Source organism: Stegostoma tigrinum, chromosome 27 (genome assembly GCF_030684315.1).
Source record: "Stegostoma tigrinum isolate sSteTig4 chromosome 27, sSteTig4.hap1, whole genome shotgun sequence".
In the NCBI taxonomy this organism is placed as follows: domain Eukaryota; kingdom Metazoa; phylum Chordata; class Chondrichthyes; order Orectolobiformes; family Stegostomatidae; genus Stegostoma; species Stegostoma tigrinum.
The window spans coordinates 13,463,643-13,475,582 of NC_081380.1; the positions used below are offsets into that span (position 1 = coordinate 13,463,643).

The 11,940-nt window shown below is 46.5% G+C and overlaps 1 protein-coding gene across 1 annotated transcript; it reads left to right on the forward strand.

Moving 5' to 3' along the window:
• The first annotated feature begins 1,869 nt into the window (after window positions 1-1,869).
• On the forward strand, window positions 1,870-10,278 carry fzd9a (frizzled class receptor 9a). Its single transcript, XM_048557461.2, has one exon. It carries the CDS (start codon window positions 2,310-2,312, stop codon window positions 4,056-4,058), a length of 1,749 nt encoding a protein of 582 aa, XP_048413418.1. The 5' UTR covers window positions 1,870-2,309; the 3' UTR covers window positions 4,059-10,278.
• Window positions 10,279-11,940: the final 1,662 nt, after the last annotated feature.

Here is an 11,940-nt window from a genome sequence, read left to right on the forward strand (position 1 = left end):
AAATAACGCAGGGAAAATGGGCGAGCAGGGGCAAAAAGAGCTGGACATAATAGGGCGATACACTCACAGCTATTATTATTAGCTGGCGTTGCTTGACAAAGTGAGATGCAGGACGCAGCAAAACAGTGATAGAGACACTAGAAGAGGTGGAAGGAAAGACTGGGAGCAATGGGACTGGTAAAGTCGGAATTCCTTCTATTTATTTTCAATGTTCCTACTTTCAACTGCAGAGAGGCCGGTGCATTGTTGCAGTGAAAGGCGGCAGTGAGGCAAAGACCAAGAGCACTTTGAAAGGGACCAGGGTGACAATTGCAAACACGCAGACACCTGCCTCCAAACCACTGCTCTTTGCTTTCACTCTCTCGCCGGGGTTCCTTCCTTTGTTGTCATTGTCTTTAATTGCCTCTTGTTGTGCCCTTCGCAGAGGTGAAAAGACTTGCGGGAAAGCGAGCTAATGGCATTCACAGCTCCTTTTTAATTGTTCGGCGCTCTTTTAAGGACGCTCTTCTCCGTGACAGGGATTCAAAGGAGAATTAAAGGACACTGATCCATTCTGACAGAATTAACATTTTTTTTTAAAAAGTAGCCCCGGAAGCCACTGCAAACGCGGCACAAGCAACAGTCTGTTTCCAAAATAAAGTGAACTGTGAGGCAGTAACATATATTTAAAACACACACACACACACAAATTTATGGACACAGGAAAACGGCAAATGGCGAAAATCTGAAACGGAAAGTGCTAGAAATAACGTCTCTGATGACATTTGCAGAGAGGAAAGTTAACAGTTTTGTTTATTTGTGTTTAATCAGTGAGAACCTTGTGTCTCTGTCCTCGAGTACAGGAGGGCTTTCGCTACAGAAAACATATTTTTGTTCCGCAGCTGACTACTGTGCAGATCCCCACTCCTCTCCTGGATGAGGTGGGCATTCCCTCAAAGGCTCGAGTTTTCCTTTTAAACGTTTAAATTATTCCTTTAAGCAGCTTCATTTTCACAAAAACAAAATGTTAATTTGAATTGATCTTACACCACGCATTCACAAGCCAAACAAGAATAATGTGGAATGTTTAGGAAAACAACGATTAATAGCTGTCTAGAATCTAATTTTATCTATATTTGTGCATTGAGTGAATACTTTTTACTGTTTCAACTTGTTCGTTTTATCGATAGCTCCTTGTCTGGAGCTTAAAAGGAAACTTGTTTTGGAGAAAAGTTCATTTTCTGGATCAAAAAGTGCTTTTGTTTTTTTTCCATACTCCGTCTAACTGAGGGGCTAGCGGCTGGAAGCTAGGCTCACCCTCGGCGCTTACTTATATATAGCCGCTCGGACCGTCTTCCCAGACTCCCAACAAGAGCAGTATGACCTGCTTTGTGCACCGGCGAGATTCAATTCGAAACGAGTCAGAAAAGTGCATTTTATTTTTACAGAGCAGCGGACAGATTTCCGTGAAAATAGGGGGAGTTGAAAACGTTGCAATGATCAAGGAATGTTGCAAAAGACGAGATGTGCACAAGCCCGGGGTCCGTTTGCCAATGAAAGTGCGGAGTGAAAGCACCTGAAAGGACTCGCTATTTTGCACTGGATGTGTGTGAATAGGGAGACAGTGAGCAGTAGGGGGGGCACAGAAACTGCAAAAAGCCTGCAGAACCTCGGTTTGATTGACAGCTCCACGTCCCAACCCTTCGGTGCGTGAGCGGCAGCCGCTGTGACCAATCAGGTGGCGGTTAGTGTTGGGAGGCGGAGAATGGTGTGGTTATGAACCAATAGGAGATGTTTCTCTGCCTGGGAGGGCGGTGCTGCAGCGTGGTTGCCCCGCCCCCGCATGCCCTATCTCCGCGGGACCGGCTGCGAACGGCAGCAGCGGTTTTAGTGTGGCTGTGGGCTTGGTGTGTGTAGTGGGGGGCTGGCCGGCAACCGGACCGTGCGGCGAAGCGACAGAGCGACCCCCCCGGCACCACAGCCCGAAAGACAACCAGCAGGAAACAAAACAAAAACTCTTGTCCTTGTGCGTTCCAGTTGCACAGGCTTTCTGAGGATTTGGATGTGAGCGCGCTGCAGCTTCGAAATAACATTGTGCAAGCTCTGGAGGTGGAGGGGAAGGGAGGTGGGGAGAACCTGGTGCTGGAAACGTTGACTGGAAAGTCTGAGCAGCGCCTGGCTTGCAAAGTCTTCAGTGAGGCGGAGAAAGGATTGACAGGCGCCCGTGTATTAGCGTGCAAGACCCCCCCTCCTCCTCCCACCCCACAATCTGAGCTGAGGCAGGGAGTTCCATGTAAGTCAGCACCGCTCTCTGCTGACCCTCCCACAGAATGGGGCACTCCCCCCACCGCCTCCTCCTGGCAGCCCTCTGCCAGTCCTTGCTGCCCGGCAGCTGCTGGGGCATCGGCTCCATTGACCACGAGAGGGGAAGGGAGGCCAAATGCCAGCCTATCGAGATCCCCATGTGCCTGGGAATTGGCTACAACATGACCCGGATGCCCAACTACATGGGTCACCAGAACCAGCGGGAGGCAGCGATCAAGCTGCATGAGTTTGCCCCCCTGGTGGAATACGGATGCCACATCCACCTCCGGCTCTTCCTGTGCTCCCTGTACGCCCCGATGTGCACCAACCAGGTCTCCACCTCCATCCCAGCCTGCAGACCAATGTGTGAGCAGGCACGCCAGCGCTGTGCCCCCATCATGGCTCAGTTCAACTTTGGCTGGCCCGAATCTCTGGACTGCAGCAAACTGCCCACCCGCAACGATCCCAATGCCCTGTGCATGGAGGCACCTGAGAATGCCACCGGCGAGCCGCAGAAAGGCCAGGGCATGCTGCCCGTGGCCCCCCGGGCCAGGATCCCGGGACCAGCTGAGGGCAGGAACCAGGGTCCCCTTGGCTCCTGTGCCAACCCTGACAAGTTTCAGTATGTGGAGAAGAGCCTGTCCTGTGCCCCTAAGTGCTCCCCAGGGGTGGATGTCTACTGGTCCAAGGGTGATAAAGACTTTGCCTTCATCTGGATGGCTGTCTGGTCCACACTGTGCTTCATCTCCACAGCTTTCACTGTGCTGACCTTCCTGCTGGACCCTCATCGCTTCCAGTATCCCGAGAGACCCATCATCTTCCTCTCCATGTGCTACAACGTCTACTGCGTGGCGTTCATTATCCGCTCGGTGGCTGGGGCTGAGAATATTGCCTGCGACCGGGAGAACGGTGAGCTGTACGTCATTCAGGAGGGCTTAGAGAGTACAGGCTGCACCATCGTCTTCCTCATCCTGTACTACTTCGGCATGGCCAGCTCCCTTTGGTGGGTCATCCTCACCCTAACCTGGTTCTTGGCAGCAGGCAAGAAGTGGGGCCACGAGGCCATCGAAGCACACAGCAGCTACTTCCATATGGCCGCCTGGGGCGTGCCAGCCATGAAGACCATCATCATACTGACCATGAGGAAGGTGGCAGGCGATGAGTTGACCGGCCTGTGTTACGTTGGCAGCATGGACATCAGCGCTCTCACCGGCTTTGTCCTCATCCCTCTGACCTGTTACTTGGTGATAGGGACCTCTTTCATTCTAACTGGCTTCGTGGCTCTCTTTCACATTCGCAGGATCATGAAGACCGGCGGCACCAACACAGAGAAGCTGGAGAAGTTGATGGTGAAGATAGGGGTCTTCTCCATACTTTACACCGTCCCAGCCACATGTGTAATCGTCTGCTACTTCTACGAGAGGTTGAACATGGATTACTGGAAGGTGCTCGCCTCTGAGCAGCCCTGCCTGGCCTATCCAGGGAGAAGGATTCTGGACTGCACGTTGGACACCTCAGTGCCTACTGTCGCTGTCTTCATGCTGAAGATCTTCATGTCCCTGGTGGTGGGAATCACCAGCGGGATATGGGTCTGGAGCTCCAAGACCCTGCAGACTTGGCAGAGCTTGTGCAGCAGAAAACTGTCAGTGAGAACTCGAGGGAAGCCCTGCAGTGGGGTCAGCTGCTCTGCCAGCCACTGCCACTACAAGGCGCCTTCTGTCATGGTGCACATGAGCAAAACGGACCCTTACCTGGACAATCCAACCCATGTGTAACTAACACCAGGTAAAAACTTCACTTGAACAGTCAGTTTGTACATGTTCGTCACCCAGTCAGTACAAGGCTCAGAGATCAGCCTCTCGGCCATGTCATTTACTAATTCTAATAGCCACAATACTGATGTCTCTTAACCTATGGGATTTGTTTCGGAATTTTTGTAAAATCCATGTAAAGGTTTAAGATAACTCCCGTTATAAGACCTATTGATTTATGGAATACTGGGGGAATAGAGAGCCAGAGAGTGGATAACCTCTTCCTAACATCACCAAGAATGCAGCATCTGTAGCTCAGAACACACGGGTGGAAGAGTTTTGAATCATTTTGAGCTGAAAATGGCATTTTTTTTCTGTTGTTTAAGCACAGAGTGCTTCTGAATGTCACTGTGCCAAGCCTTTCGAAGGGAAAATGTTATCAATCTCTCCTTGCAGTCATGCAGCTTGGAACAGTCTCATTTTCAAAGCCTTACAGCCAAATTGTGGAGGTGTACAGTCTTGAAAAGTGTTACAAAATGGACTAAACATTGATCTTGTTTTAAATCTTAACTTTAACCCCTAAAGTACATATTTTTACAATAATTTCTCAATCATTCCCAAAGATGCGTTGTTAGTTGTTTAAAGAAACAAATCTTTGGTGTTTTACCACAAGATTTTCTTAGATTAAACTGAAAGATTCATTAAAGGGCAGTTTAAAGCAATGAGAAGCAGGAGGTCCCAGGTTGGGCTGTTGGCCTGTGCGGACAGGCAGGTGGGCAAGAACTTTGGCTTCAGCTCCCCTGTAAATATGGGAACCAACAGGAGCTGTTGCCCCCTTGCTGTTGTCCAGTGATTGCTGTTGGAACTGTGATTGTTGTATAATGGCAGAAGTGATGTCCCCTGTGTGCTTCAGTGACTTGCTGAATCTCTCTTCAATGAACAATGAGGCTGGCGAGGAGTTAGCCACAAGGAGTGGCCCATTGAACTGGGGGGAGCTCACTCGACCCACTAGTATAAAGTACCTCAGGGTCATTTAATTCCTTGTGGAGTGGAGGACAGACATGCAAAAAAAAGTCCTAAACCAATCTGAGAACTGTATGATCTTTCACCTGGTTCCCTGAGGCAGCCGACACTCTCACCAATGCGAAATAGCCAGTTTTAAAATGTTTCTCTCCCTTACATTTAATACTTTCCATATAAACACTTCATTCTTCCAACAAAAACATTTCTAACTTGTAATTCACATTTCAGCACAAAGGTCTTTTTATTTCTCAGTTTCTGCCCCGGAATATTTCTTTCAAAAAAAATTTAACCCTATCAGACATTTAAGATAAAAATTACTCTCCCTAGTGCCAGGGAAGTCCAAGCGTCCATGATACGACCATCAGTCAGTGACTGATCTGTTCAAATGTGTCTGCAGAGTGCAAAGGTAGCAACACAGATTCTGCATCTGCACAGTCCTTTCACAACAGAAAGTCCCTTATCTACTGATACTTCTATTGAAGTCTTCTTTAGCTCACTTCCCTGCAGGGAAAATGCCCTCAATTTTTTCTGGATTGCCTTATGTGTCGCACTGTCTGTACCCGCTACTTTTCCCATCCTGTTGGCTCCCTGTCTACATTGGGAGCATGCCCCAAACTTGATCTCTCCTCTAAGTCGACTTGTTAGATCTCAGCCTGAGTTGGAGAGGTGGAATGCAGTCATCACAGCACACAGGCTGTTTGGTCCATTGGGCTTCATGCCAGCCTTCTATGGAGCAATCCAATCTGTCCTTCTGCCACCATGTCCTTATATAGCCCTGAAAGGCTCTTTTGTTTGACATCCTTGGACCATATTGTCTGTTTCCGTGCTGTACGATTCTATCCAGTTCCTGTTTGAAATCGTTGATCACCTCTGCTTCCACCTCCTGCAGTTTCTTGGCTGTTACAACTGACTAATGTCTTTAAAAAAGTTATTTCTCACATATGTCCCAATTCCTTTGTGTCCCAAACCGTAAACCTGTGTCCCCTAGTCTTTTCTAATGAGAACAGCTAATAATTCATTGTGCTTTGTTCGCTCAGATTAGACAGGCTAAACCTGGCCAGCTATCTTAGTCACTGATCCAGCCATTTGCACTGGAAAATAGAGAAGGAATCAGGTTTAATCACGATGCCTTTCACAGTCGACTATCTTGCCGTTCTTCACAGTTTAGCCTTACAAATGGTATACTGTTGTGAAGTCAGAATTTAACTTCAGAGAGGCGAAAGGGAGAAACTATGGAGAGAATTAATTTTGGAAGTGTCAATTTCCCCTAGACTTGTAAGTATTTGTTTCCTTATTGAAAATGCTGCCAACCATTGTGTGGCACTTCCCTCCCCAATCATAGGTGTCACTTCAGTTACTGGGCTATGTTGGAAATTCAGATCCTTCAGCAGTAGTTAGCGAAGGGTTAATGTGAAGCCTCCTTTGTATTTTTGAGAGATGAATCATGTTGTGATAACAGCTTGTCGAAATTACTGGACAGCCGTTTACTTGGGGCAGTTAACTAGCAGGTAGCTACGCCAGGGGAGCTTGTGATAGAGTATGGATAACATGCACCCCTACCCCCACCCACCCCCCTTAGTAACATGAAGCGGGAGAGGGGTGGGAGTGCTAACTGATAATGGACAATGCTCGCTCTTCAGCTGGGATCATTACTCAAATGTAGAGTGATGGAACTATCAGCCTTAAATTGCATACTAATCCCCACCCCACGAGTTTCTGTTGTGCAATATAATTCCTTCTGTAGGGAGTGGGAGAAAATGAGAGCTCCCATCCCTTTCTGTTATTGTATGTGTAAATATCTCGTTGCATTCTGCGTTTTGTTTTACAGTTGTATATCCGCTTTGAATGTTCGTTTATTGTAATCTTTTTGTGGTGACTTTGAATTGACTAACCTGCTCCTCCCCCAGTTCTCCGGCACCCCCCACCCCAGCATTGGAGGTGAACTGAGTGAGGGGTACAGACGAGCTGAGCCTGGGGGAGGGACAGAGTTGTCAGATTGTTGGGGGAGTGTCACTGCATCTTGTTGTGAGGTGCAGAATGTGCTGCTGCTGCTGGAACAAGACATTGACCTGGTCAAACTCTATCCAAGAGCTGTGCGAGGCTCCTTGATGTGGGGTAGGCAACACTGGATCTGCCACTGTTCATCATTTTTCATGTAATATCTTAAGTCAAAAGGAAATGCATTCTACCTGATCAGAGTTCTTACTGCACCAGCCGTGGCAACAGGTATTATCAAAGTGTAACCTCAACATCAAGATTTTGCTGTTTTTATTACAGATTGTGCACTGAGCCTGTCTGAATTACCCACCATCCCTGCCCACAGGTGATAATGCAGCTGCTTTTGTCAAGCAGTGAACAACTTTCCTTTTTAAAAGCCTAGCACATCACCAGTGTTCTTTAATCAACCCATTCTTTGGCAATGCTCACTTAAACAGCCCAAAACCAGAACTTTTTTTTATAAAAGTCTTTGGAAGGGTCCCTCTCCTGTTTTACAGGTAAACCCAATTTCAGTGATGTGTTTGCACCAGGGATGGTTGTGTTCTGGTGAATATCAGATCACTGGTTTCTGGGGGGCATGCTGGCAACCCAGGGGCTGCACCGTTGCATTGTGCCACGTGTTTGTATGGTTAAATGGGACACAGCTGTCCCCACGTGGAGAGCTTTCAATCATAATAGGAGTATCGGTGCTCATTGTGCTCTTGTTCACACCTTAAGGGTCGACTGGCTATGGCCCTTTACCCCAGATAGAACGTTCAGGAAAGCATGAAGGAAAACAGGATTTGCTGTTGATAAGGCCATGGCTAGGAAGAACAAGCACTTAGAAGAATAGAAATCGGCAACTTGTATGTTAGAAAAATTCCGTTAAGCATCACAGTTACTTTCAATCTCTCTTTAGTGTATGTATGACACTTAACTCCTGTAACACTTCCCAGCTCACATCTTCCTCATCATACTTTCTTCCAAGATCCCGAAAACAACAGCATGAGCAACACACCAAACACTGGAAATGTTACACTGCATGTCAGACATTATACATTCATTTCGCCAGCAAAGTGTCATGTAAGTATTGCAAAACCTTACAATGTCCCAAAGCACATTTAACCTCTAAATGAGCTGGTGAGGGTAGAAACCTTAGACCAGGGGCTTTATCAGAGCAAGCCAGATTCATGTGGTTCACATGTAGCAGCAACACACTACGACACTGTCCATCAGCTGGTGTGAGAATCCTGACATACCATGAGCAATGCCGCGGGAGGTTTGCTAATCTATTTTTGCTTTGCAATTAGAATGATCTTCTGAAGTGATACGCCCAAATAAAACATCCAGAGTTCAGGACACAAGAGGGCTATAATTATCAGTCGATTTCTGCTTCCCAGTGAATATTGAGTTAAATAATCAGTGTGTGCTGGGTGAAAGTGGGAGAATGATGCTGAAATTGCCCTCGGCACTCCACTACTAAGGAGCAATAAACCAAACAGCATTTCCATTCCCGCTTGCTGTCACATCTGGAAAATGAAAGTGTAGTTACAGCAGGAGAGAGTGGAGTGGGGCTCTGGCCTGAAGCTTCTCTGAGCAAGTCTCCCAGTGATTTTTTGTACAGTTTATACTTACACATGAATTTTCTTTAAGTAGGCTATCAGAAGGCAGCCAATAATTGTGGACCCATGTGCAAAGAGGCCAGCACTTGCAGGAGAAAATAGATAGAAATTGTGTAAGAAAATTGAAGTCGACATTCTTGATAATATTTCAGTAATTGGTTTCCGCATAAACCCCTGTTGGTATTTTATCAGTAACAGCTTCTTGTGGGTCAGGCTGGAGTGTGAGTTATGAGATGGTAATGACAGCAAGTTGAGAATGAAACATACCAAATAGATTTAATATTTAACACTGATCTGACAGATTGTCACCAAAGTTCTCTCTCCTTTCCAAAGCTTAGAGTGTGTATAATTAATTTTAAGCAATTCCCTTAGATACGGAAGGTTTTACGTTAAGAGCATCTCTACATAGAATGCTTTCCCAGTGATTTAACCATGCAGGTGTTGCTCACAGCCTGACTCTTTTGATTCAGTTGTCTGTATGTTTTAGAGAAGTGTGTGGCAGAGTGAGAGATTTTCTTGACTGAGTTCTGATCGTTATGTCTTGCCGAACTTGGCATGGTGGCACGGGTGGTCAGCATTGCTGCTTCACAGCACCAGCAACCCAGGTTCGATTCCACCCTTGGGCACCTTGTGTGGAGCTTGCATGTTCTCCCCATGTCTGTGTGGGTTTCCTCCCATGTGCAGGTAAGGTGGATTGGCGATGGGAAATTGCCCACAGTGTCCAGGGATGTGTAGGCTAGCCATGAGAAATGCAGGATTATAGGGTGGAGTGAGTTGGACTTTTTGGAGGGTCAGTGTGGATTGGATGGGCCGAATAGCCTACTTCCACACTATAAGGATTCTAAGTAACACACTTTTGCAAGCATTAATTTGATCCTTATGGTAGCATGCTTGTTGTTTCTGGGTTCAGTACAGACAATGAACAGATAATGCATTCTAATAGTGTAGTGCAGTGCAGTGGAAGTGTTGCACTCTCAGCAGTACTGTCTTCTGTCCAGCTGAGACATTGGGATATAATGCTTGGAAAAATTAACTCCTAGCTTGGTAAATAAGTATAAGGCAATTTTTCTGCTTCCCACTGTGACAGCAAGTTACTGAACAATCCTCTGATCTTGATGAAAAGTAAATCAAATGTCAGAACTCAGATTAGGTTTGGCCCTTTGTCCCTCAGCTCTGCCAGCTTGGATTTGTTTCTGTTTCAAGTGATGTACACTCCAGCAGGAACATCATTCAAGAAAACCCAAATTCGAGGGCTAACATAAAATCTAGCTAGTCGCCTCCAGTCGCTTTCCTTTCCCAAGGTCCTTGGAGTGTTGTACTTGAGTGGAGATCTAGTTCAGAGGGTACCAACATCCATCCCAATTCCCACGCAACTCCCTCTAGTCTTCCACTGCCTCCAGCTCTTCAGTCAAGTGGAGTAAGCCTGAGATTCATGGAACACAGGGAGATTGGTATGAAGTGATTGAAACGAGTATATCCTCTGTTTCCATTTCCAGGATCAATGTCTGTCTTTGCAGAGCCCTCTACAAGAGGCTGTGCAAATAAATTGTAATGCCTGTAGTTCATTTCATTATGTTTACTCAGTGATTGTAGATGTATTAATTTATGGTAAGACAACAATAGAATATCATTTTTGTATATGTTTATGATAGTTTAAATGCAAATATATATTTTTGGGTTTCTTTTGTAAACTGTGTCTGCCGTTATTTCTGCGTCACAATTTCTGACTCCAGATGTAGAGCAAATAAATTGAATTCACTGCAGTGTCGAGCAAAGGTGACATTGCTGTGGGTCAATGTTTATATAGGAAGATCCATCACTCTGAAGATGATCAACCTCTACGCAACAAGTCGTAATATTCAGGGATATTTTTCACCATGGAAATCTTCCCAGTGTATTTAAAAACAAAGTTTTAGTATGAATTCTGTGCTCATCATGACAAGGGATTGAGAATAAAACATTTCCTATTCTAGGCACTCAGCGTTTTCCAGGTTAGGTGCAACGCAGAATGAGAAGCAGAATGAAGCCCCCTCTGCTTCTAACCTCTCAGCATACAATACCAATCAACCATTCCTTTTCTCAACACCACTCACCGTGCATCCTCTGGAGGGGAACTGCCATGTTAGGAGTTCTTCTTCGAAGTGTGATGGGGTGGGAGCATGTGGCTAGAGTGGTGGTGGTATTGGTTGGGGTAGGGTCAGGGGCTGGTTGGTATTGGGTGGGGTAGGGTCGAGCCTGGTTGGTATTGAATGGGGTAGAGTCAAGTGGTAATTGGTGTTAAGTGGGGAGGAGTCAGGGTGGTTGGTGTTGAGTGGTCTGGGGTCGGGGGTGGTTGGTGTTGAATGGGCCGGGGTGGGTGTTTGTTGCTGTTGAGTGGGGTAGGGTCGGGGAGGTGATTAGTCTTGAGAAGAATTGGGTTGACGTGCGATTAGTGTTGAGGGGTAGAGTCGCATGAGGTCAGTGTTTGGTTGGGAGGGTTTGGAGTCAGGTGGGGTTATTTTGTGTGCAGCTGGAGTGGGTTAGAGGAGGGTTAAGTGAGGTTGGTATCGGGAGGGGGTTGGTAATGAGTGGAGTTGGAGTTGTGTTGGAAGATGAAGTCAGGTGGGTTCTGTGGGGTTGTAGCCAGGGGGTTGGAGTTGGTGGTAGAGGGTAAATACAGGTGCAGGGGTTTGGGAATGTTTGCAGAAGTAGGATGAACAAGTTTCTACCACTTATGGAGTTGAGGCATAATAGACCAGAATAAGAAGCTAAGAGCAGAGGTTGTTGGACTAAAAATAATTGCAGTCAAGACTAGGCAAAGGCCCAGTGAATTTGCAGAACCATGCACCCTTCATTGTTGAAATGCTGATTGGAAGAGAATTGCAGTGTGCTGTTCATGGACTTTGTTGTGCAATAGGTGACCGACTCACTCCCATCCTGACATTCTGCAATCTTACGTTCCCAATCATCCGGTCACATTCATACCCAATAAGAGAAAGAGGTTGTTGTCACTCCCATTGTGTGCTGGGGTTGACTCCACGAACACCGGTGTCTCTAGTATTTCAGGCACAGGTACTCTTCACATGACTGTCTGAGACCATCTAAACATGAGTGGTATCACTGCTGACCCTAATCACCACCTCAGCTCACATTCAAATGCAATTAACCTCAGAAACCACTTGGCAACAATCCAGAGTGGGAACCAGTTATTATTTTCCCTCTGTAGCTCTGGCTCACTGCGATTAGTTATAGGCCTACCATAAACTTCTTAAAGGAACTAACTTGACAAAGACTAGGGAGTGAAT